General features: G+C 41.3%; 1 protein-coding gene across 1 annotated transcript in view; it reads left to right on the plus strand.

Moving 5' to 3' along the window:
* Positions 1-26,601, plus strand: part of LOC138077650 (antigen WC1.1-like) — a 54,769-nt gene that overhangs the window by 7,911 nt on the left and 20,257 nt on the right. Inside the window, exons 2-7 of the mRNA XM_068969757.1 lie at positions 2,581-2,901; positions 12,381-12,689; positions 12,778-13,095; positions 16,185-16,277; positions 16,359-16,673; positions 19,702-20,016. Coding sequence (XP_068825858.1) covers positions 2,581-2,901; positions 12,381-12,689; positions 12,778-13,095; positions 16,185-16,277; positions 16,359-16,673; positions 19,702-20,016 — 1,671 coding nt within the window. The remainder of the gene's footprint in view (positions 1-2,580; positions 2,902-12,380; positions 12,690-12,777; positions 13,096-16,184; positions 16,278-16,358; positions 16,674-19,701; positions 20,017-26,601) is intronic.

A 26,601-nucleotide genomic window follows, 5' to 3' on the forward strand; every position in this document is an offset into this window, starting at 1 on the left:
TGGGTAGAGAAGAGAGGGGGTAGGGAGGAGACACAGGCGACCTGGTGGAGAAAAAGGAGAGTCCAAAGGGGGAGAGAGCAGTCAAGCCAGTAATCTCCCTCCCAAGTAAAAATGGAAACTGAAGATTGGATTCTTAAAAGTACAAAATCGATAACAAATACCAAAAAGCAAAGATTAAAAATCTAGAGTAGAGTTTGGAATTTCAAAAATACAATATTAAAGAAAAGAAAAAAAAAAGAAACAGAAAAAAAGTCACAAAAATTATAAAATATATATATACATATGAAGTTTGCTTTTAAAAAATAAGGTCTTCTTTTTGCTTTTCAAAGTAATAGTAGGTTATAAAAGTGAAAATTAAAGGAGTAATAGAGGACTTAAAATTTTTTTTAATTAAAAAAAAAGAATGACCATAAAAATAGTAAAAATATATCTAGGATTTTTCTCTGGTGTTGTTGTGGGTATTGTGGGGTCAGTTCATTTTTGGATAGTTCCTTGGTCTGGCTTATATTTCTCAAGCTCTATAGGTCCCTTCCTATGTAGTCGGTACTACAACAGGGTTTTAGTCTATTGCACCTGTCACTTCCAAGGCGATTCCCTCTGTTTTAGCTTCTCTTGTTTGCTGATCTCTTCAGTGTCTGATTTCTGCCCTGACACAAGGGGGCGGTGGTGGACACTTTTTTAGGCTCACTTGTTCAGTTGCACTGTGGGGAGGGAGGGACGCTGCAAACAAATAACACTGGTGTGTGCTCGCAGTGCCTCAGCCACACTGGGCCTGCCCCTGCTCATGGCGCTTGTACCCTCCCTGCCCACACTATTCAGGCTCTAGGTTGCTCCACCAGGAACAGTCCGAGGCTGGCCCTGGGCTGCATGCACCTCCCAGGTCTAAGCCTCTCAGGTTCAGGCACTCAGGTAGTCCTCAGAGGTGCAGACTCGGTTGGGCCTGCGTTTTGTGCCCTACCCAGGTTCGAGCAGCTTAGGTGATGAGGTGTTTGGTGAGCGCAGTTGCTGTGACTTATTGCCTCCCCCGTCCCTGCCGCTTGGTTTTCTGGGTGTACAACAGGTGCACCTTCTCAGGCGGATGTTGATTGTCCAGAACCCCTAGAAGTCTTAGTTAGCGAAGAAGCCTGCTTGCAGTTTGGTAGATAATGTCTCTCTGGGGCTGCGATTGCCCCCTTCCGGCTCTGGCTGCCTGTCACCGAAGGGGGATGGTCTGCAGCCGGCTAGTTCTGTTCAGGCCTTTGTTCTGTGCACGGGCCTGGTGGTGTCTTTGGGCTTTTCGCGCTGGTAGCTATCCCACAGTCTGGTTCGCTAGCCCAAGTTAGTTCGCTCAGATTGCCCTAGGGGCATTCAGGCCCGATCCTTACTCTAAGTGATGCAGCCAGCGCCTCCCTGCCCAGCCCCTGCCTCCCTGCCCAGCCCCTGCTTGCTAGTGGTGGGTGCAGGCGTCTGCCCTGCTTCTCCGCTGGGGGAGTTACCGTTGGGCTCGTAATCTGTGGGGTTTAATTATTTATTTATTTTTCCTCCCTGTTACGTCACCCTCTGTGCTTCCAAGGCTCACCACAGACTCGGCAGTGAGAGCGTTTCCCGGTGTTTGGAAACTTCTCTCTTTTTAAGACTCCCTTCCTGGGACGGAGCTCCGTCCCTCCCTCTTTTGTTTTGTCTTTTATACTTTTTCCTACCTCCTTTCGAAGACAATGGGCTGCTTTTCTGGGTGCCTGATGTCCTCTGTCGGCATTCAGAAGTTGTTTTGTGGAATTTACTCAGCATTTAAATGTTCTTTTGACGAATTTGTGGGGGAAAAAGTGGTCTCCCAGTCCTATTCCTCCACCATATTAGGAACGCCCCTTGTGGGTCAAGAATTGACATGGCTTACCTGGATCCTCGGATTCATGATGTCTCACAAGGATGCAATTATCTGAAGGTTCAACCAGGGGAGAATATCGCCCATGTACTTACCTGGTTGTTAGCAGCATTGAGACTTTGGTGTATTGTTGAACTGAAATCTAATCTCATAAGTGACATCTCATCACTTTTGCCAGATTCCATTTGTTACATGCATGTTACTAAGTACATTTGAGTGTGGGGATTACACAAGGATGTGGATACCAGGCAACAGAAAGCACTGGAACACTTTAGTGCCTGTTACCCCAGCCCTCTGTTCCTGAGCTGGATGAGATGCTCTCTATGGACAGGGAAGGAGAGGGAAGATTCCTCTCTGGATCCTTGGCCATGAGCTGTAACTGAGACAGGGAAGCTGGGCCCTAGTAGCCTTGGGCACATCTACAGGGAGGGCAGCATCCAGAGTCTCTGGAGGCCTGTCCTCGGTGGTGTCCCTGGAGCTGGTTCTACAGGCTCATGAGAAACACCTGGTGCCTCCCTTCCAACTCTGGGTTCAGTAATGGCACATTGGGACCCTAGAGTTGGCCATGGGGGGAATATATATACCACATAAGTCAACAAATGCTGTACACAGGGAATTTTTTTCAGAGATCAGAGTGCTCATTTTTTATTACTTGCCAGTACACTACTGCATGGTGTACTAAAATCTGTCCTGCATCTGTGTCTGTGTCTCTCTTGCAGATCTGGAGCTGAGGCTGAAGGATGGAGGTCGCCGCTGTGAGGGGAGAGTGGAAGTGAAGCATCAAGGAGAATGGGGCACAGTGAATAGTTACAAGTGGGGCTTAGAAGAGGCCGCTGTGGTGTGTAGACAGCTGGGTTGTGGAGCTGCTGTTGATGCTCTCCAAAGAGTTCACTTTGGATCAGCAGTTGGCCCCATTTGGTTTTATGCTATTTACTGCAGAGGGACAGAGTCAGCTATCACGGAGTGTACTTATACTGCTGTTAAAGACTATCGTCCTGAGGGCCTTTCGCATGACCAGGATGCTGGAGTAGTCTGCTCAGGTAAGGTTGTCTGGCCTGGGAGGGGATCTCTAGCAGGAGAAGCCTCAGTCTCATTCCCAGCCTAACTATAAGAATATGGATCACAGACTTTAGTACATACTTGAGTGAAGATTTCAGTCACACGGTTATTCCTAGAGCATTAGGTGTTCAAGGGAGCAGAAGGGCTTTCTTGGCAATGGACAGTAAAGGCTTCAGATCCAGTGTGCACTGTGCCCTTCCGGTCTGTGTGATGTGTCACAGGAGGCAGTGAGGTGAGATCAAATGTTTCATACATGTGCAACTGCCTGGTTGAACCTACATTAATTATTTAATATAGTCTTAGTACCATCATAGTTTTTTGTATTTTTTTCATGGGATGGTCAGACAAGTGCAGCTCTAAGAGGGGATATAGGAGAGGTGCAGGTAAGGAGAGGTGTGGGTTTATTATACTCACAGATCCTACAGAGACAGAGTATCAGTAGGTGGGTACTTGGGGGAGATGCCTGTAGAACACCCTGATCCAAGCAGTGGTGCCCCCCAAATGGAGTGTGAGGACCCATGGACATATATATATATGTCTTGTCTTCATTTTCATCCAGCCAGTCTCTGTCTTTGGTTTAGAGCACTGAATCAGTTTACATTTAAGGTAATTATGGAAATGTATGTTCTTACTCACACTCTGTTAATTGCTTTATATTTTTTTGGTAGGTCTTTTTTTCTTCCCTTCCTCTTTGGTTCTCTTCTCATGATTTGATGGCTATCTTTAATGCTATGTTTGAATTCCTTTTTCTTTATTGTGTGAATATATACTGTAGATTTTTGATTTGTGGTTACCATGAGGTTTTGATATGCAGTCTATTGCAAGCTGCTGGGTTTAAATTTCTAATGGATTTCCAATATCTTGCATTTTTATTCTCCTCATGATTGCTAGTTTCAGTATCATATTTGTGTGTGAAAAAAAAAAAAGAATGCTTTCCTAACTTTATTGTAAGTTTGCTTTTACTGGTAAGCTTTCTCATTCATACTTTACTTTTTTCTTCTCTGGCCTTTTAATTTTCTGCCCAGAAAAGTTCCTTTAGCTCTTGGAAGCTGGTACAGTGGTGCTGAATGCTTTTAGCTTTTTCTTGTCTGTAAAGCTTTTGATTTCTCCGTAGAATCTGAATAAGAGCCTTGCTGGGTAGAGTATCCTGATTGTAGGTTTCCCTCTTTTATCAGTTTAAATATATCATGCCACTCCCTTCTGGCCTGCAAAGTTTCTGCTGAAAAATCAGATGAAAAACTTATGATAATCCCTTTTAAGTTATTTGTTGCTTTTAATAGTTTCTCTTTGTCTTTAGCTTTTGTCAGTTTGATTAATGTGAGTCTTGACATGTTTCTTCTTGGGTTTATCCCATTTAGGATTCTGTGCTTCCTGGACTTCAGTAACTATTTCCCTTCCCATGTTAGGGAAGTTTTCAGCTATTATCTTTTCAAATATTTCTCAGCTCTCTTCTCCTTTTGGGACTCCTACAATGTGAATGTTTGTGCATTTAATGTTGTCCCGGAAGTTTCTTACACTGTCCTCACATCTTTTCATTATTTTTTCTGTCCCACAGCAGTGACTTTTCACCATTCTGTCTTCTAGCTCACTTATCTATTTCTCTGCCTCATTTATTCTGCTGTTGATTCCTTCTAGTATACTTTTCATTTCTTTTACTGTATTATTCTTCAACTCTGTTCTGTATATCTTCTAGCTCTCTGTTAAACATTTCTTGTATCATTTCATTCCACGCCTCCATTCTTTTTCCAAAATCTTGAATCACCTTTATTATCATTACTCTGCATTTTTTTTTTCAGGCAGATTGCCTACATCCATTTCACTTAGTTGTTCTCCTGGGATTTTATCTTGTTCCTTTTTCTAAAATATATTCCTCTGCTGTCTCATTTTATCTAACTTTCTGTGTTTATAGTCTCTCTTCCACAGGCTTGTGGAACTGTCATTCTTCCTTTTGGTGTCTGCCCCCTGATGGGTGAGACTCATCTGGAGGCTTGTGCAGGCTTCCTGGTGGAGGTTTTGGTCCCTGCTGACTAGTGGGAGGAGCCAGATCTTGATCTTCTGGTGTGCAGAGCCATGCCAAAAGATGTGTATAGAGGCAGTTGTGGGCTCAGGAAGACTTTAGACTGCCTGTCTGCTAATGGGCAAGGCTGTGTTCCTGCCCTGTGGGTTGTTTGATCTGAGGCATCTCATCACTGAAGCCTGCAGGCTGTTGGGTGGGGCCAGGTCTTGGTGTCAAAATGGCAGCCTCCAGGGGAGCTCATGCCAATGAGTACTCCTTGGTACTTGTGCCACCAATGTCCTTGTCCCTGCAGTGAGCCCCAGCTGCCCTCACCTCCCCAGAAGACTCTATAAGACAAGCAGGTAGGTCTGGCCTTGGCTTCTGTGAAGTCATGGTTTTTCCCCTGGGCCCCAGTGGGTTTCCCTGGGACCTCAGCTGGTAAAGAATCTGCCTACAATGCAGGAGATCCTGGTTCAATTCCTGGGTTGGGAAGATCCACTGGAGAAGGAATAGGCTACCCACTCCAGTATTCTTGGGCTTTCCTGGTGGCTCAGACAGTAAAGGATCTGCCTGCAATGCAGGAGACCTGGGCTCAATCCCTGGATTGAGAAGATCCCCTGGAGGAAGGAAAGGCTACCCACTCCAGTATTCTGGCCTGGAGAGTTCCATAGACAGAGGAGACTGGCAGGCTACAGTTCATGTGGTCACAAAAAGTTGGACATGACTGAGCGACTTTCACTTCACTTCACTTCCCTTGTTCATGTGGAGTTCCTATGATCAAGCCCCCTGTACTTCAAAACCAAGTGCTCTGGGGGCTCCTCTTCCTGACACCAGACCCCCAGGGTGGGGAGCTTGACCTGATTTTCAGAAACGTTCTGTGGGTAATCTGTCATATAATTATTTTCCAGCTTGTTAATCATTCACCTGGTGGGTATGAGGTTTGATTATATTGTAAATAAATCTCTCCTACCATCTTATCGTGGCTTCTTCTTTCTCTTTGGATGTAGAATATCATTTCTAATAGGTTATACTCTTTTTTGTTGATGGTTGTTCAAAAGTTAGTTGTGATTTTTGTGCTTTTGTGAGAGGAGGTAAGCTTAAGTCATTATACTCTGCCATCCTTCATATTTTATCTTAAAAGGATAAGGGAAAACTGAAAGTGAAAGTCACTCAGTTGTGTCCGACTCTTTGAGACCCCATGAACTAAACAGTCCATGGAATTCTCCAGGCCAGAATCTTGGAGTGGGTAGCCTTTTCCTTCCCCAGGGGATCTTCCCAACCCAGGGATCGATCCCAGGTCTCCCACATAGGAGGTGGATTCTTTACCAGCTGAGCCACCAGGGAAGCCCAAGAATACTGGAGTGGGTAGCCTATCCCCTCTCCAGCAGATCTTCCTGACCCAGGAATTGAACTGGCTTCTTCTGCATTGCAGGCAGATTCTTTACCAACTGAGTTTTCACAGAAGCCCTTAAAATGACAGTTTGTCACTTAACAAATAATAAAACAAATTAATAAATCTTATAAAATGTTGCTGCTATTTTTATCTTAAATATTCTATTATCTCAAACATGTGCAATAGTTTTTGTATTTATGCACAGAATTATCATTTAGAGCAGTCTTTATAGCTTCGGGTAGACCCAAATTTCCACATGTTATCACTTTCTTGTACCTTACTGGAACCTTTTGTGTGTGTTTGTAGTGATGGTCTGGTGGTCTCAAATTCTATCACCTTTTTTATATGAAACATTTTAACTTTTAATAATTTTTAAAAATATTTTCACCAGTGACTGTGTTCTAGTTTAGAAATTTTCACCACACTGAAGACATTTTTACATTGGCCTATGGCTAGCATTGCCTCTAATAAATAACCAGTAATACTTCGAGTGAACTCCGGGAGACGGTGATGGACAGGGAAGCCTGGCGTGCTGCGATTCATGGGGTCACAAAGAGTCGGACACGACTGAGCAACTGAACTGAACTGAATACTTATTTTTGTCCCCCTTTACATAACATGTCAATGTTTCATGCCACTTTTTTTTTTTTTTTGGTTTATCACTGGTTTTCCATAATTATATTATTAGGTGTCTGAGGTAGTTTTCCTTATTTTTATCTTTTAGAGTTTGTTTAGCTTTTTGCCTTCGTTTATAGTTTTTGTTAAATTTGGGGAAAATTCCATCCATTATTTACAACTAGTTTTCTACTCATCCCTTATTCTGAGTCTCCAAATATATGTATTTTTACATGGTTTACTCTTGTCCCAAGTGCCACAGAGTTCCCATCCATGGTTCATTTTCTGGCTCTTTTTTCTCTCTGCCTCAGTTTGGATAGTCTCTATTGATAGGTGTTTAATTTCCCCACCCCCTTTTTTTTGTTCTGCCATATCTAACCTCTTTTTATGCTAATCCAGACAATTTTTCATTCCACATATTGATTTTTCAGTTTTAGAAGTTCCATTTGGCTATTTTCTAGTTTTTTCTCTTTGTTTTATTTATTTATTTTTTTGCTAAGCATATTTACATTACTGTCTTTATTAGCAGTCAATTAAATAATTTGTTATTCTGGAATCTGTTTTTAGTGATTGCTCTTTTCAAATTTTGCTATGCGTTACATTTTTCTTTTTTAGAAAGCCTTGTAACTTTTTGATTGGGTGTTGGGCACTGCTAGGATGTCCTTTAACAGAAAGAATTCTAGCAACAAACAATCAGAATACGGAGACTAATATAAATACAGTCAAATATCGGGGAATTTTACTTGATGAATCAAACAATGTTTTTCATTGAGTTACATTGCATTCTCTTAAAAATATGTTCCTTGGGTGGCAAAGTGATAAATTTTTATTTTGGTTTCTCTACTTTAACTTCAAAACTTCTTGTTATCCCACTTTTGCTTGCCGCATACCCAGATTATACTCTACTTCTACAGCATTTGCTTTCCTTTTTCCATTTTATTTGCCATCCATCCATATCTTTTAAAATTGTGTTTTCTTGTCTGAAGTGGGAGAAATGGGAAAGGATGGAACGGTTGGGTGGCATATAAGAGGAGCAGAGTGCAATGAAATATTCTAATTACTAATTTAACAACTATTTTCACTAAATACTTGTGTATTTTATACAGATTGAGGCTTTTAAAACTCAGAACTCTGCAAATTAGGCCTTACTTGATTTCTGCTTCTTTATTACTCTCTTCTCCCTCTCTTTTTGCAGCATGCCACCTTCTTTCAAGATTATAAAATATATAAGAAAGAAATTAAGGAAGATATAGATAAATGAAAAAGCATCCTGTGTTCATGGGTTGGAAGAATCTATATTGTTAAAATGTCTACACTACTCAAAGTGATCTACAGGTTTTACATAATCCTTCTCAAAAGTCCAATGGCATTCATTATAGATATAGAAAGTACAATTCTGAAATACAGTCTAAAATATGTATATTGTTTACTTTCAATCTATTCATGATTTTTTATTTCCTTACCATTATTGACTTTTAGTTTCATTCCACTGTGGTCAGGAAAGATACCTGGAATTGTTCAAATTTTCTTGAATTTGTTAAGACTTGGTTTGTAGGCTAACAATGCATTTACCCTGGAAAATATTCCATGTGTGCTTGAGAAGAATACATATTGATTTTCTGTTTGAATGATCTGTTAATTATAGAGAGTGAGATATTGAAGTTTTCTATTGTTAATGTATTGCTTCTGCTTCTCCCTGAAGAGCTGTCCATGCTGTCCTGTATACTGAAATGCTATAATGTTGGGTGCATATATATGTGTAGTTGTTATGTCTTCCAGTTGAACTGTCTCTTGTGACAGTTTTTTACTTAAAGTCTCTTTTGTCTGACTTTGATCTCTTTAGGTTATTATTTGCATGGCATCTCTTTCTCCACCTGTTCACTTTCAGCCTACCTGAGTCATGAAATCTAAAGTGAGTCTCTCATACACAGTATGTAGTTGGATCTTGTTTTTAATCTATTCAGATAATCTATACTTTTTCATTTGAAAGTACAGTACATTCACATTTATAATCATATTGAAGGATAAGGACTTACATTGCCTTTTTATTAACTGTTTTCTCTCTGTTTTATAGTTTCTTGCTCCTACTTTCTTCTGTGTTGTATTTATGGCTTGATGATTTCTTATAGTGGTATGCTTTGATTAATTTCTCTTTTTTGTGTGTATGTACCATACCTTTTATTGTAGTTACCAATGAACTTGTATAAAACATTTTCTAGCTATAGCAGTCTATAGCAAAGTTAAGTACTGTTATGAAAACAACTTAATTTCAATAGCTTGCAAAAACTGTATTTTATTCCTCCCATACATTTTAAGTGATTGATATCAGAGTTTACTTCTTTCTATATTGTGTTTCCAACAGCAGCTTTCTGTAATTATAGTTACTCTTATGATGGTCTTTTGATTTATATTTAAATACTAATGTTAAAAGCAAGTTATGTACCAATATTACAATAGTCTGTATTTCTCTTTAGATTTACCAGTAAGATTTACACTTTCATATGTGAAGATACTTTTGTATCCTTGTTTTATTTATTCATTGAAACTTGAAGAACCCTTTTAGCACTTTGGTAATGTGGTGATGATGAAATCCTTCAGATTTTGCTTGTCGCTTATATATATGACACATATATAGAGAGAGCCTGGTGGCTCAAATGGTAAAAAACACCTTCCTACAGTGCAGGATACCCAGGTTTGATCCCTGGGTTGGGAGGATCCCTTGGAGAAGGGATTGTCTACCCACTCTAGTATTCTTACCTAGAGAATTCCATGGCCAGAAGAACCTGGAGGGCTACAGTCCTTGGAGTCACAAAGAGTTGGACATGACTGAACAACTAACACACACACAAATGTATATATAACATGTATATGTTATATAGTGTACACACACACATATTATATAACATATATAATATACATATATTATTGTTTGGGTACTGGTTGTGGTTTGGTTTGAACTTGCGTCTCCTGCATTGGTAGGCTGAGTCTTTACCTCTAAGAAACCTGGGAAGCCCTTTTGTGTGTGTATACATATATATGTGTATATATCTAATACCCCCATTTTTAAAGGATAGTTTATCCATGTAAAGCTTTGTTGATTGGGTTGGCAAGGTTTTTTTCTTGTGGTACTTTTGATGTATTATGCTGCTCTCCTGGACTTCAAGATTTCTAGTTTTAAAGGGTTTTTCTTGGTGACAAGTCACTATTTTTTCCTGTTTTCAAAAATTTCTCTTTATCTTAAAGTTTGGTAATTTAATCATAACGTGTCTTGGTGTGGACCTCTTTGCGTTTCACCTATTTGGGAACTCATAGGCTTCATGAATCAAGATGTCCATTTCCCTCCCTAGATATGGAAATTTCTAAGTTATTATTTCTTTGAATAAGCTTTCTGCTCCTTTATTTCTTTTTTCCTACTGGGATTCTCAAGTATATATGTGTGTGTGTGTGTGTGTGTGTGTGTGTGTGTGTGTGTGTGTGTGTGTGTGTAATGGTATCCCATATGTGCTATGTATTCTGTTCACTGTTTTTTCGTTTTGTTTTTCTAACTTGATAATTTCAAATGGAATGTCTTCAAGCTTACTGATTCTTTGATTTTCTTGATAGAGTTTCCTTGATGCTTTCCTTTGGATTTGTAATTCAATTATTGAATCCTTGAGCTCCAGAATTTCTGTTTGGTTCTTTTATTTATGTTTTCTAGTTCTTTATGAAGCTTCTTATTCTGTTCATGTATAGGTTTCCTGATTGTGTTTACTTGTCTTTCTGCATTCTTTTGTGGGTCACTGAGCTTCAAAACAATGAATTTGAATTTTTTATCAAGCGGTTCATAGATCTCTATTTCTTTAGGATCAGTTTGGGAGCTTTATTAGTTTCCTCTGGTGGTGTCATGTTTGCTAGATTCTTCATCATCTGGGTAGGCTTTCACTGGTGACTGTGCATTTGAAGGAGCAGACACCTCTTCCAGACTTTACAGACCGGTTTCCACAAGTAAATATTTACTGCCTTGTCCTTGAACTGATAGGACTGCCTCTGGAATCAGGGACTAGCAAAGCTGGAGTTAGGTTATGTTGCTGCTCCTGGAGCTGCTTTGGGGTCTATGGTCAGTGGGTATGTAGCAAAGGCATGGATGGATGTGGTTTTCTCTGGGTTCCTGAATGGTCAGGATTGCCTCCCTTGGTAGAATGGGTCTGGAGAAGTGAAGGGGCTGCTTCATAATCCGTACTCAGGTCTGCAGTTGGCCCTCCTATTACCAGAGTTTCCAACAGGTTGTGCCTCCTTCTGGATGTCTGGGCAGACAGGACTGCCCAGAACATGGTGGTGCAGAGCTGGAGCAACATTATGGAGCTGATTCTGGGTCCACAGTTCTGTCTGAAGTTGGCAGGCATGTTGCTGGGGGCACCCTGTTTCTGTGGGAGAATGACAGCAGGGGAATCTCCTTTTCTATCATCTTGATGTCAAATATGGATACAGAAAAAGCATAATAATAGAATTAAAATCAGTTAAATATCACCCCTTAGCATTTTCTGTGATTCCTGTGTCAGAAGGGAAACCTGTAATAGGAACTGTTTGGCAAACTCACAGTCCTGAAACTTCCAATCAGAACTCACTCTCTCCCAAGGTCATTGACAAATCCTGGGGTTTCAAGAGAGATGGTTAGGACCACACACCCTCTTCTATGACTCTCTGAGCTATCTTAACTCATGTTCTTTCCCACTGAAGTCACCTAGGAAATTCTTGGACTTTTTGCCATTAAAAATTATCAGAAAAATATAAAAACCATAAATGTCGATTATTTATAATGTCTATATTTCTTCTCTCAGACAACCTCCCTACAGGGTTGGCATGCATTCTTAGATCCTGCTTCATGATTTTCCTTACCTAAGTCACTTGAGAACTAGCTCCTGGGAAAGAAATCTATTCAAAATAATAGACTCATAAGTCTCAGGAAAATTTTCTAACTTTGTCTAGATGACAGATCTCTACTCTGTCATAGTTCTTGTCTCTCTGGGGTGGTTCTGTTTTTCATATGTCTGCATTCACATTTGAATGCCAACACATTATGCAATTTCCTTGGGCTCTGTAGTCCTGGGCTCCTACATGTAAAATTCACTTCTCCAACCAATGATAAATTACATGTTCCTGGTATTCAGCCATTTCTGATGATAGGTTTTGGGCTCTGTAGTTTCCAGGCCTGTAGATTAAGGAATTCATATTTCTAACTATTCTCAGAGTATACATTGTTGGGATAAAGTCATCCAAACTGACCCTGCAAATTCCTCTGAATTTCTCTTCAGAATCTTGTTCATGAAAAGGCAATTCTGACACCAACTATCAAATTCTCTCTCCATACCCCACTCCTGGAAAAGGAAAGCATTCACATCATTGCCTGTGTGTGTTGTTTCCATTTGTCAAGTCAGGATCAAGAACACTCACTGGGTTTCCTTGTTTGTTCCTCTTAGGATTTATGCGTCTAGCTGATGGAGATAGACCCTGCTCGGGGCGAGTAGAAGTTCATTCTGGAAAAGACTGGACCCCAGTGTCTGATGGGAACTTTACATTCCCCACTGCACAGGTCATCTGTGCAGAGCTAGGATGTGGCAATGTTGTGTCTGTCCTGGGACACGTGCCCTTCAGAGAGTCAGATGGCCGGGTCTGGGCTGAAGAGTTCAGGTGTAAAGGAGAGGAGCCTGAGCTCTGGTGGTGCCCCAGAGTGCCCTGTCCAGGGGGCACTTGTCACCACAGTGGAGCTGTTCATGTTGTCTGTTCAGGTGAGATGTAGATCAGGTTTATAACCTCTCCACTTACCTTGTTCAGGTGAGAAAATAAGACTGTTGAAACTCTGTCTCTTTCTACCAATGTACACAGAAGTCCGACTCATGAAAAATGGCTCCTCTCAATGTGAGGGGCAGGTGGAGATGAATATTTCTGGACGATGGAGAGCACTCTGTGCCTCCCACTGGAGTCTGGCCAATGCCAATGTTGTCTGTCGTCAGCTCGGCTGTGGAGTCGCCATCTCCACCCCTAGAGGACCACACTTTGTGGAAGGAAGTGATCAGATCTCAACAGTCCGATTTCACTGTTCCGGGGTGGAGTCCTTTCTGTGGAGTTGTCCTGTGACTGCCCTGGGTGGTCCTGACTGTTCCCATGGCAACATGGCCTCTGTGATCTGCTCAGGTAAGAGAGGGTGAAGGGCTACTGGTACTCAGGATGCTCTGGAGTGAAATGTCCTGAAGAGCAGAGAGTGACAGGAAACTGGCATCAAAAGTCAGATATTTCATGGTGAAATGTGGTTCTTCTCATTGTTCATTCATTTTCCAACTCAGAGCAAGAAGTGGTAAGGGGAAATAATGTATGTTTAAGTAACAGTATTATTTAAATATAATCATAGAAAATAATGTAAAAGCAGTAAGTGTAGACTTTAAACATATACCCAGATCAGCAAAGAGAACATTCCCAGCATCACAGTCACTGTTCCTTCCCCATGACTCTGTCTCCCTCCTCTCCAGCTAAAACTGCCTTCCCAACTTCTACTACCATAGAGTGTTTTATCGTTTTTTGAACTGTGTATAAAATTATGCAGTATGTTTTCTTTTGTGTATAACATTGCATCACCATTATATTTGAGATTCACTCATGATGTTGCTTGTAGAAGCATTTTATTAATCTTTATTACTGTAGAGTATGTCTTTGAATGATCACATGACCATGAATTGATCCATTCCACAATAGATAGTAGAGATTTGAATTGTTTCCTATTCTTGACAATTACAAAAATGATGCTACAACTTACCGTTGACAATGACTTTGGGTGCAAACGTGCTATCTTGTGTGTTTAACCTATGGTCTTTCATTTTCATTTTCTTAATGGTATGGTGTCCTTTGATGAGCCAATCTCTTAATCTTAAGAAATTGCTGCTTACTAACTTCTTCCTTAACGTTTAATGCTCCTTATATCCTTTAAAAAGAACTTTGTCTACTCTAAGACCATAAGAACACTCTCCAAGAGTGTCTCATAGAAGTTTAATTATTTTTCTCTTGCATAGAATTGTGCATCCCTTCTGCAACTGATATCCATGTAAGTTAAGATCAAGTTTCATATGACATCGAACTGACTCAGAATCATTTTCTGAAAAGACTCTTTTCCCCACTGCAGTGCCACCTTTATCATAAGAAGAGCATACGTCTGAGTCTTTTTTAAGACTCTCTCTTCTATTTCATTGTATCATTTCTCTATCTTCGCACCAATACTGCATTTTCTTAATTATTGTAACTTTATAGTAAGTCTGGATAATTTTAATGTATAAGAGTTACTTTATATTATTAACTCTTCCACTTTCATTGCTTTTTTGGTCAACTGTGTTGGTCATTCTGGTTCTTTTGTATTTTATTCCAATTTTGGAATCAGATTTTCATTTAAAAAACCTATGTATTTATTTGACAGTGTTGGGCATTAGTTGCAGTGTATGGATCTTCATTATGTCTTGTGAGATCTTCTGTTATGACACATGGGACTGCCCAGTTGTGAGGCTCTTGCTGAGATTCTCTGTGGCATGTGGGATCTTAGTTCTCACACCAAGGATCGAACCTGAGTCCTCTGCATTGCATGGTTGAGTCTCAATCACTGGACCAGGAGAGACGTCCCTCATCTTGTCATTGTTCATCAAAAAAAAAAAAAAGCAGAAATGTATTTTGTTTGAGATTAGAGTTAATCTACACAGAAATTTGAGGTGATTGACTGACGATGTTGAATCTTCCAATTCATTGGCATTATATATATATATCCCTCCATTCAATTAGGTCTCCAGTTTCTCTCAGAGGTTTTGCTCATCTTCTGCTAGGTTTCTCTCCTAGGCATTTTATGTTTTTGATGTTATAAGTATTACTTTTAGTGGAAATGTCCTAGGAATGATTTATCTCTGACTTGTTTTTACTTTTCCTTTTTTAAAATCTTAATGTAATTTAAGACTTACAGTAAAGGTGTAAGAATAATATAAGAATTCAGAAGACCTTTAGTTGGATTTCCCAACGTTAGTATTCTGCTTTATTCTCTTCCCCCAACTGACATCTCTCTCTATCTCTGTTTCTGTCTTTTGTTCTCTGTCCCCCTCCCACCACATTTCTCCATGAATATGTAAAATCTTTCTGATTAGGTTGCAGACATGATGTCTCTTTACCTCTAAAATACTTCAAGGGATTTCCTTATATAATCACACTTCAGTCAAGTCATCAGACAACTTCAGCTCCAGATGACATCTAAGTGCAACCACACGAAAGACTCTAAGACAGAACTGCCAAGTGGGATCTTTCCCAAATTACTTACCCAGGAAGTCTTAAGCAAAATGAAGTATTTTTTTTTGCTTAAGTGGCTAAGTTTTACAGGAAATTTTATTATATAGCAATATAACCAGGACACGCTTCCCTGGTGGCTCAGTAGTAAAGAACACACCTGCCAAGTCAGAAAATAGAAGTTCCACCCCTGGGTCTTGAAGATTCCCTGGAAAAAGAAATGGAAACCCACTGCAATATTCTTGCCTGAAAATTCCCATGGATGAGGAGCCTGGTAGACTATTGTCCATATGATCCTTAAAAGTATCAGACATGATTGAGTGACTAAACAACAACAACAACCAGGACACTTATTACATGACCTCTTATTTAGAGACCCATGCATCTCTAAATAGAAGACTATTTGTCCTCTGATCTTCTGTTTACTGTTTCTACCTTATGCCAAGCTACTGTGTTGAAACGCTTACCCTTTATTTCTTAATAGTGGCTGTTAAGTTTTTTAGCTCTAGAATTTTTATCTGTTATTATTTTGTCAATTTCTTTTGTCAGTTAATTCTAGGAGGCTATTTAAATTCTCCATCAGATAACTCTAGTAGCTGAATAACTTGGGAAATTCTTTCTAATGTCTATTTCTGCCTGGTTTTCTATGAGATTTCTTTTATATGTGTATTGTTTTTAGTGACAAACACTGTAGATGAAAAAGTGGTAGAATCCCTTTGGGAAAGATTTTAATTTACTTTTCCTGTTTATGGATAGATTTAGAGACAAAAGGGCTTATTAAACTTATTCTTAGTGCAATGGTTGCCTGAAACCAATTGTGGCATTGTCAGAAGCAGAACTCTCCCTAGAGAAGGTGAGCCCTAAGATTATGATAACCTTACTGTTACATTGTTTATCTCAGACTTCATCATTATTTAGCTTAATTCAATTTCCTGTTCTTCAATCCACCAATCCTCTGATCATTGCTGTTTCTACAGGAAACCAGACCCAGGTACTGCCCCAGTGCAACGACTCCATGTCTGAACAAGCAGGCTCTGTAGCCTCAGAAGAGAGCGCCCCCTACTGCTCAGGTGAGGGTCACACAGAACAGAAGAACTTTTTCCCGCCCCCGCCACCGTCACCGCCCCATTGTCCCATTTCTCTCTCCTCAGATAGCAGACAGCTCCGCCTGGTGGACGGGGACAGTCCCTGTGCCGGGAGAGTGGAGATCCTTGACCAGGGCTCCTGGGGCACCATCTGTGATGACGGCTGGGACCTGGACGATGCCCGCGTAGTGTGCAGGCAGTTGGGCTGTGGAGAAGCCCTTAATGCCACAGGGTCTGCTCACTTCGGGGCAGGATCAGGGCCCATCTGGCTGAACGACTTGAACTGCACAGGAAATGAGTCTCACGTGTGGAAGTGCCCTTCCCGGGGCTGGGGGCGGCACGACTGCCGACACAAGGAGGACGCGGGGGTCATCTGCTCAGGTCTGTGCTGCACACTGTCCACAGGCTTGGGGAGAGGTGGAGCCCTGGAGGACGGGAGTCTGAGCCCTGAGGGAGAGATGCTGAAAGGACCAGAGGAGGCTTCCTCCCGTGGATCTGGTCTTTCCAGCAGACGTGAAGACTAGGTGCTTTCACGTCCTCCTGAAGCAGCGGACCTTCTAGTCCTTTCTTCTCAGCAGAGTTTCCTGGCAGAGCCGTTTCTTAGAATTTCCAGTTGAAAGTAGGATTCACCTTGCCTTACATATGGGACAAAAAGCTTAAGTCCATCGTACTAGTTTCTGTTTGCTTCTGTAACAAATTACCACACAATAGTTTAAAACAACATATATTTATTGCCTTAGAGTTCTGTAGGGTCGATGTTCAACAGGATCTCCCTGTTGGAATTAAGATTCCAGCAGGGCCACATCACTTCTGAGTCTTTGGTGAAGAATCCCGTTTTTTATATCAAGTTTCTTTTCAAACGATTTGCGTTCCTTGGCTCATAGCCTCCCTTCATCCATCATCAGACCAGCAACACTGCACATCTCTAACCATTATCCAGAGTCACACCTCCCTGGAGCCAGAGCCAGAAAAGAGTGCTTCTGTTGGTTTGGCCAAAAGGTTCCTTCTTTTTTCCTGTAAGATGGTCTAGTAACACTTAGTTGTCTTTCACTTCATTTGAAACAATTTTGTTAGACTGTTTTGTGGCAGCTATCATATCAACATGCATCTTTTCAAAAAAAAATCAAAATTGGTGAATTTTTGAATAGCCATTTTAATACTGAAAATGGAAGGGAAAAAAGCAACATTTTCAGCATATCATGCTTTATTATTTCAAGAAAAGTTAGAAACACAACTGAAATGCAAAACGAATTTGTAGAGTGTATGGAAGTGAGGTAACTGATCACATTAATCAAAAGTGATTTATGAAGTTTTGTGTTGGACATTTCTCACTGAACAGTACTGCACAGTAGGGTAGACCAGTTGAAGTTGATAGCAATCTAATTGAGATATTACTTGAAGACAATCAATGTTAAACCATGCAAGAGATAGACAACATACTCAAAATATCCAAATCAAGCATTGAAAGTCATTTGTACCAGCTTGGTTATAGTAATTGCTTTGATGTTTGGGTTTCACATAGGTGAAAAAAACCTTCATGGCAGTATTTCTACATGAGATTCTCTACTTAAACATAATGAAAACGTTTTGCTTTTAAAACAATTTGTGATGGGTGATGAAAAGTGGATCAGTTCAGTTCAGTTCAGTCGCTCAGTCGTGTCTGACTCTGCGACCCCATGAATCGCAGCATGCCAGGCCTCCCTGTCCATCACCAACTCCCAGAGTTCACTCAGACTCATGTCCACTGAGTCAGTGACACCATCCAGTCATCTCATCCTCTGTCATCCCCTTTTCCTCCTGCCCCCAATCCCTCCCAGCATCAGGGTCTTTTCCAATGAGTCAACTCTTCGCATGAGGTGGCCAAAGTACTAGAGTTTCAGCTTCAGCATCATTCCTTCCAAAGAAATCTCAGGGTTGATCTCCTTCAGAATGGACTGGTTGGATCTCCTTGCAGTCCAAGGGACTCTCAAGAGTCTTCTCGAACACCACTGTTCAAAAGCATCAGTTCTTCGGCACTCAGCCTTCTTCACAGTCCAACTCTCACATTCATACATGACCACTGGATAAACCATAGCCTTGACTAGACGGACCTTAGTCGACAAAATAATGTCTCTGCTTTTGAATATGCTATCTAGGTTGGTCATAACTTTTCTTCCAAGGAGTAAGCGTCTTTTAATTTCATGGCTGCAATCACCATCTGCAGTGATTTTGGAGCCCCCCCAAAAAAAGTCTGACACTGTTTCCACTGTTTCCCCTTCTATTTCCCATGAAGTGATGGGAGCGGATGCCACTGCACAATAATGTAGAATGGAAGAGATTGTGGCACAAGTAAAATGAACCACCACCAACCACACCAAAGGCCAGTCTTCTTCCAAAGAAGGTGATGATGTATATGTGGTGGTATTGGAAAGGAATCCTCTATTAAGAGAGTATATTCCAGAAAACCAACTGATAATTCTAACAAGTACTGTTCACCATTAGATCAACTGAAAGCAGCACTTAATGAAAAACATTCAGAATTAATCCAACAAAAATGCATAATCTTCCATCAGGATAATACAAGACCACATACATCTTTGTAGGCCAGGCAAAAACTGCCACAGTTTGGCTAGTTCTGATTCATTAATTGCATTTACCAGACTTTGCAGTTTCAGCTTTCCATTCATTTAAATCTTTACAAAATTTCTCTTAATGGAAAAAATTTAAATTCCCTGGAAAACTATAAAACACACTTGGAATACTTCTTTGCTTGGAAAGATAAAGTTTTGGGAAGAGGGAATTATGAAGTTGCCTGAAAACGGCAGAAGGTAGTGGAACAAAATCATGAATATGCTGTTCAATAAAGTTCTTGGTGAACATGAAAAATGTCTTTTATTTTGACTTAAAAACCAAAGGAACTTTCTGGCCAACCCAACAGAATGTGATTAGACTGGGTTCACACAGTTAATCCACAATAGTCCAGCTTAACTTCACCATCCCGAGATTCTTAACCTTAATCATATCTGTGAGATCCCTTTTGCCAGGTAAAGTAACACATTCATGGTTCCAGGGATTTGGATGAGACCTCTCAGGGTTCATTATTCTGCCACCTCCCCAATATCATATCACATCCCTTTCACGCTGTCTTAGAGGTTTTGTCAGGAAGCAGAATTCAGCTCCCCTCCCTACAGGTACCCAAGTTGCTCTTCCTCTCTGTTCATATTCACTCCATCATGGTGGTAGAAATGTTTAAAAATATAGACACAAATGGACAAAGTCAGGTAAAAGGGAGACAACTTTCAGTCTTATCACTTAATGGGTATCTCCTCAGCTAGTTCAGGGATGAATGGGCACTATTTCTGGGAGAGAGGAAAACCCAGAGCACTGAGTTAAGTTCTCACCAGTCCTGATTCCTCCCTTTCGATCTTAGAGTTCCTGGCCCTCAGAATGGTGAGCGAGGACCAGCAGTGTGCTGGGTGGCTGGAAGTTTTCTACAATGGGACCTGGGGCAGTGTCTGCCGAAGCCCCATGGAAGACATCACTGTGTCCATTATCTGCAGTCAGCTTGGCTGTGGGGACAGTGGAGGTCTCAACTCTTCTGTTGCTCTTAGAGAAGGTTTTAGACCTCGGTGGGTAGATGGAATCCGGTGTCGGAACACGGATACTTCTCTCTGGCAGTGTCCATCTAACCATTGGAATTATACTTCATGTTCTCCAAAGGAGGAAGCCTACATCTCATGTGCAGGTGAATTACTATCTGTTTCTGTGTCTGTCTTAAACCCATAGAATGATAATAGTGAGATTTTATATTTTCATATTTAAGTAATTAATTTAGGTCTACAAAATGAAGTTAAGACCAGCACAGTTAAGTCAATCAATGGTGTCCGACCCCTTGCAACTCATTGGACTGAAGCTTGCCAGGCTTCCCTGTCCATCACCAACTTCTGGAGCACACTCAAACTCATGTCCATTGTGTCAGTGATGCTGTCCAGTCAGCTCATCCTCTGTCATCCTCTTCTGTTCCAGCCTTTAATCTTTCCCAGTATCAGGGTTTTTTCTAATGAGTCAGTTCTTCACATCAGGTAGCCAAAGTATTTGAGTTTCAGCTTCAGCATCCGTGCTTCCAATGAATATTCAGGACTCATTTCCTTTAGGATGGACAGATTGGATCTCCTTGCTATTCAAGGGACTCTCAAGAGTCTTCTCCCAAATTAAAAAAAAAAAAGAGTTTTCTCCAACACCACAGTTCAAAAGCATCAATTCTTTGCCACTCAGCTTTCTTTACATTCCAACTCTCACATCCATACATGAATACTGGGAAAACCATAGCTTAGACTAGATGGACTTTTGTTGGTAAAGTAATGTCTCTGCTTTTAATATGCTTTCTAGGTTGGTCATAGCTTTTCTTCCAAGGAGCAAGCAACTTTTAACTTCATGGCTGCAGTCACCAAATGCAGTGATATTGGAGCCCAGAAAAATAAAGGTTGTCACTGTTTCCATTGTTTCCCCATCTATTTGCCATGAAGTGATGGGACCAGATGCCATGATCTTAGTTTTCTGAATGCTGAGTTTTAAGCCAACTTTTTCACTCTCCTCTTTCACTTTCAAGAGGCTCTTTAGTTCGTCTTTGCTTTCTGCCATAAGGGTGGTGTCATCTGTGTATCTAAGGTTATTGATATTTTCCCGGCAATCTTGATTCCAGCTTGTGCTTCTTCCTGCCTGGCATTTCACATTATGTACTCTGCATATAAGTTAAATAAGCAGGTTGACAATATACAGCCTTGATGTACTCCTTTCCCAATGTGGAACCAGTTTGTTGTTCCATGTCCAGTTCTAACTGTTGCTTCCTCACCTGCATACAGATTTCTCAGGAGGCAAGTTAGTTGGTATGATATTCCCATCTCTTTTAGAATTTCCTACAATTTGTTGTGATCCACACAGTCAAAGGCTTTGGCATAGTCAATGAAGCAAAAGTAGATATTTTTCTGGAACTCTCTTGCTTTTTCGATGATCCAATGGATGTTGAATATTTGATCTCTGGTTCCTCTGCCTTTTCTAAATCCAGCTTGAACATCTGGAAGTACCCAGTTCATGTACTGTTCAAGCCTGGACTGAAAAATTTTGTGCATTACTTTGCTAGGGTGTGAGATGAGTGCAGTTCTTTGGCAATGCCTTTTCCTTTTCTTTGGGATTGGAATGCTGACTGATCTTTTCCAGTCCTGTGCTCACTGCTGAGTTTTCCAAATTTGCTGCATATTGAGTGCAGCACTTTCACAGCATCATCTTTTAGGATTTGAAATAGCTCAAGTGGAATTTCATCACCTGCACTAGCTTTGTTCATAGTGATGCTTCCTAAGGCCCACTTTGCATTCCAAGAAGTCTGGTTCCAGGTGAGTGATCACACCGTCGTGGTTTCTGGGTCATGAAGGTCTTTTCTGTATACTTCTTCTGTGTATTCTAGCCAGCTCTTCTTAATATCTTCTGCTTCTGTTAAGTCCAGTGCTTTCTCTTGGCAGATGGTCGACACTAAAATCAGACTGATAATATTCTTTGCAGCCAAAGATGGAGAACCTCTATACAGTCAGCAAAAACAAGACCAGGAGCTGACTGTGGCTCAGATCATGAATTCCTTGTTGCCAAATTCAGACTTAAATTGAAGAAAGTGGAGAAAACTACTAGACCATTCATGTATGACCTAAATCAAATCCCTTATGACTACACAGTTGAAGTAAGAAATAGATTTAAGGGACTAGATCTGAAAGAGAGAGTGCCTGAGGAACTATGGATGGAGGTTTGTGACATTGTACAGGAGACAGGAATCAAGACCGTCCCCAAGAAAAAGAAATGCAAAATATCAAAATGGCTCTCTGGAGAGGCCTAACAAATAGCTGCGAAAAGAAGGGAAGTGAAAAGCAAAGGAGAAAGGTAAGATATACCCGTTTGATTGCAGAGTTCCAAAGAATAGCAAGGAGAAATAAGAAAGCCTTCCTCAGTGATCAATGCAAAGAAATAGAGGAAAACAACAGAATGGGAAAGCCTAGAGATCTCTTCAAGAAAATTAAAGATACCAAGGGAAAATTTCATGCAAAGATGGGCTCAATAAAGGACAGAAATGGTATGGACCTAACAGAAGCAGAAGATATTAAGAAGAGGTGTCAAGAATACACAAAGTTCAGTTCAATTCAGTCGCTCAGTCGTGTCCGACTCTTTGCGACCCCGTGAATTGCAGCACTCCAGGCCTCCCTGTCCATCACCAACTCCCGGACTTCACTAAGATTCACGTCCATTGAGTCAGTGATGCCATCCAGCCATCTCATCCTCGGTCGTCCTTTCTTCTCCTGCCCCCAATCCCTCCCAGCATCAGGGTCTTTTCCAATGAGTCAACACTTCGCATGAGGTGGCCAAAGTACTGGAGTTTCAGCTTCAGCATCATTCCTTCAAAGAAATCCTAGGGTTGATCTCCTTCAGAGTGGAGTGGTTGGATCTCCTTGCAGTCCAAGGGACTCTCAAGAGTCTTCTCCAACACCACAGTTCAAAAGCATCAATTCTTTGGCGCTCAGCCTTCTTCACAGTCTAACTCTCACATCCATACATGACCACTGGATAAACCATAGCCTTGACTAGACGGACCTTAGTCGGCAAAGTAATGTCTCTGCTTTTGAATATGCTATCTAGGTTGGTCATAACTTTCCTTCCAAGGAGTAAGCGTCTTTTAATTTCATGGCTGCAATCACCATCTGCAGTGATTTTGGAGCCCCCCAAAATAAAGTCTGACACTGTTTCCACTGTTTGCCCCATCTATTTCCCATGAAGTGATGGGACCAGATGCCATGATCTTTGTTTTCTGAATGTTGAGCTTTAAGCCAACATTTTCACTCTCCTCATTTACTCTCATCAAGAGGCTTTTTGTTTCCTCTTCGCTTTCTGCCATAAGGGTGGTGTCATCTGCTTATCTGAGATTATTGATATTTCTTCCTGCAATCTTGATTCCAGCTTGTGTTTCTTCCAGTCCAGTGTTTCTCCTGATGTACTCTGCATATAAGTTAAATAAGCAGGGTGACAATATACAGCCTTGATGTACTCCTTTTCCTATTTGGAACCAGTCTGTTGTTCCATGTCCAGTTCTAGCTGTTGGTTCCTGGCCTGCATAGATTTCTCAAGAGGCAGGTCAGGTGGTCTGGTATTCCCATCTCTTTCAGAATTTTCCACAGTTTATTGTGATCCACACAGTCAAAGGCTTTGGCATAGTCAATAAAGCAGAAATAGATGTTTTTCTGGAACTCTCTTGCTTTTTCGATGATCCAGCAGATGTTGGCAATTTGATCTCTGGTTCCTCTGCCTTTTCTAAAACCAGCTTGAACATCAGGAAGTTCACGGTTCACGTATTGCTGAAGCCTAGCTTGGAGAATTTTGAGCATTACTTTACTAGCGTGTGAGATGAGTGCAATTGTGCGGTAGTTTGAGCATTTTTTGGCATTGCCCTTCTTTGGGATTGGAATGAAAACTGCCCTTTTCCAGTCCTGTGGCCACAGCTGAGAAAGAACTATGCAAAAAAGATCTTCACGACCCAGATAATCACCATAGTGTGATCACCCACCTTGAGCCAGACATCCTAAAATGTGAAGTCAAGTGTGCCTTAGGAAACATCACTACTAAAAAAGCTAGTGGAGGTGACGGAATTCCGGCTGAGCTATTTCAAATTCTAAAAGATGATGCTGTTAAAGTGCTGCAGTCAATATGTCAGCAAATTTGGAAAACTCAGCAGTGGCCACAGGACTGGAAAAGGTCTGTTTTTATTCCGATCCCAAAGAAAGGCAAAGCCAAAGATTGCTCAAACTACCGCACAATTACACTTATCTCACACACTAGTAAACTAATGCTTAAAATTCTCCAAGTCAGGCTTCAGCAATATATGAACCGTGAACTTCCAGATGTTCAAGATGGAGATTGGAAAGGCAGGGGAACCAGAGATCAAATTTCCAACATCTGCTGGATCATGGAAAAAGCAAGAGAGTTCCAGAAAAACATCTATTTCTGCTTTATTGACTATGCCAAAGCCTTTGACTCTGTGGATCACAATCAACTGTGGAAAATCCTGAAAGAGATGGGAATACCAGACCACCTGACCCGCCTCTTAAGAAACCTGTATTCAGGTCAGGAAGCAACAGTTAGAACTGGACATGGAACAACAGACTGGTTCAAATTGAGAAAGGAGTATGTCAAGTCTGTATGTTGTCACCCTGCTTATTTAACTTCTATGCAGAGTACATCATGAGAAATGCTGGGCTGGAAGAAGCACAAACTGGAATCAAGATTGCTGGGAGAAATATCAATAACCTCAGATATGCAGATGACACCACCCTTGTAGCAGAAAATGAAGAAGAACTAAAGAGCCTCTTGATGAAAGTGAAAGAGGAGAGTGAAAATTTTGGCTTAAAGCTCAACATTCAGAAAACGAAGATCATGGCATATGGTCCCATCACTTCATGGGAAATGGATGTGGAAACAGTGGAAACAGTCGTTGACTTTATTTTTCCGAGCTCTAAAATCACTGCAGATGGTGATTGCAGCCATGAAATTAAAAGACGCTTACTGCTTTTGAACTGTGATGTTGGAGAAGACTCTTGAGAGTCCCTTAGACTGCAAGGAGACCCAACCAGTCCACCCTAAAGGAGATCAGCCCTGGGTGTTCATTGGTAGGACTGATGTTGAAGCTGAAACTCCAATACTTTGGTTACCTGATGTGAAGAGCTGCTAACTCATTTGAAAAGACCGTGATGCTGAAAGATTGAGGGCAGGAGGAGAAGGGGACGATAGAGGATGGGATGGTTTGGTGGCTTCACCTACTCAATGGACATGGGTTTGGGTGGACTCCGGGACTTGGTGATGGACTGGGAGGCCTGATGTGCTGTGGTTCATGGGGTCGCAAAGAGTCAGACATGGCTGAGGGACTGAACTGACTGACTGATAGGTCCATACCATTTCTGTCTTTTATTGTGCTCATTTTTGCATGAAATGTTCCCTTAGTGTCTCTAATTTTTTTGAAGAAATATCTAGTCTTTCCCATTATATTGTTTCCTCTATTTCTTTGCACTGATCACTGAGGAAGACTTTCTTATCTCTCCTTGCTATTCTTTAGAACTCTTCATTTAAATAGGTATATCTTTCCTTTGCTCCTTTGCTTTTCATTTCTCTTCTTTTCACAGCTGTTTGTAAGGCCTCCTCAGACAGTCATTTTGCTTTTTTGCATTCCTTTTTCTTGGGGATGGACTTGATCATTGCCTTCTGTACAGTGTCACAAACTTCCATCCATAGTTCATCAGGCACTCTTATCAGATCTAATCCCTTGAATCTACTTGCCACTTCTACTTTATAATCATAAGGGATTTGATTGAGGCCATACCTGAATTGTCCAGTCATTTTCCCTACTGGGACTGAGCCGGAACTGTGTCTGTGTCTCCTGTTGAGGTGCAAGTCAGCAGTGCCCTGCTGCAGTGGCTCTCGGTGCAGCAGACCTGGGTATGGCATAAGCCGTCTTGGAGGAGGTCACCATTACCCTGTCATAGAACCACCAGAAATTACACGGGGCTGGGGAAACAGACTCTTGGAGGGCACAAACAAAACCTGTGTGCACCAGGATCCAGGAGAAAGGAGCAGTGACCCCACAACAGACTGATTCAGACATGCCCACGTGTGTCCAGGAATGTTCAGCAGAGGTGTGGGTTGGCGGTGGCCTGCTTCAAGGTCGGAGGCACTGAGTGCAGCGGTGGGTGCAGGGGACCTTTGAAGGAAGTCACCATTATCTTCATGACCTCTATCATAGTTTGGCCTCAGGTGAAGCCACAGGAAGGAAACAGCCCCACCCATCAACAGCAAATTGGATGAAAGATTTACTGAACATGGCCCCACCCATCAGAACAAGACCCAGTTTCCCCATCAGTCAGTCTCTCCCATCAGGAAGCTACCATTAGCCTCTTATCCCTATCCATCAGAGGGCAGAAACAGGATGAAAACTACAATCAAAGAAAACTAACCAAACCAATCACATGGACCAGAGCCTTGTCTAGCTCTATGAAACTATGAGCTATGCCATGTAGGGCCACCCAAGATTGACAGGTCATGGTGGAGAGTTCTCACAAAACGAAGGGAATGGCAAACCACTTGAGTATTCTTGCCTTGAGAACACCATGAACTGTATGAAAAGGCAAAAAGGTATGACAATGAAAGACGAACTCCACAGGTTGGTAGGTGCCCAATACACTACTGGAGAAGCGTGGAGAAATAACTCCAGAAAGAATGAAGAGACAGAGCCAAAAGGAAACAACACCCA

The sequence above is a fragment of the Capricornis sumatraensis genome, chromosome 4, assembly GCF_032405125.1.
Source record: "Capricornis sumatraensis isolate serow.1 chromosome 4, serow.2, whole genome shotgun sequence".
Classification (NCBI taxonomy): domain Eukaryota; kingdom Metazoa; phylum Chordata; class Mammalia; order Artiodactyla; family Bovidae; genus Capricornis; species Capricornis sumatraensis.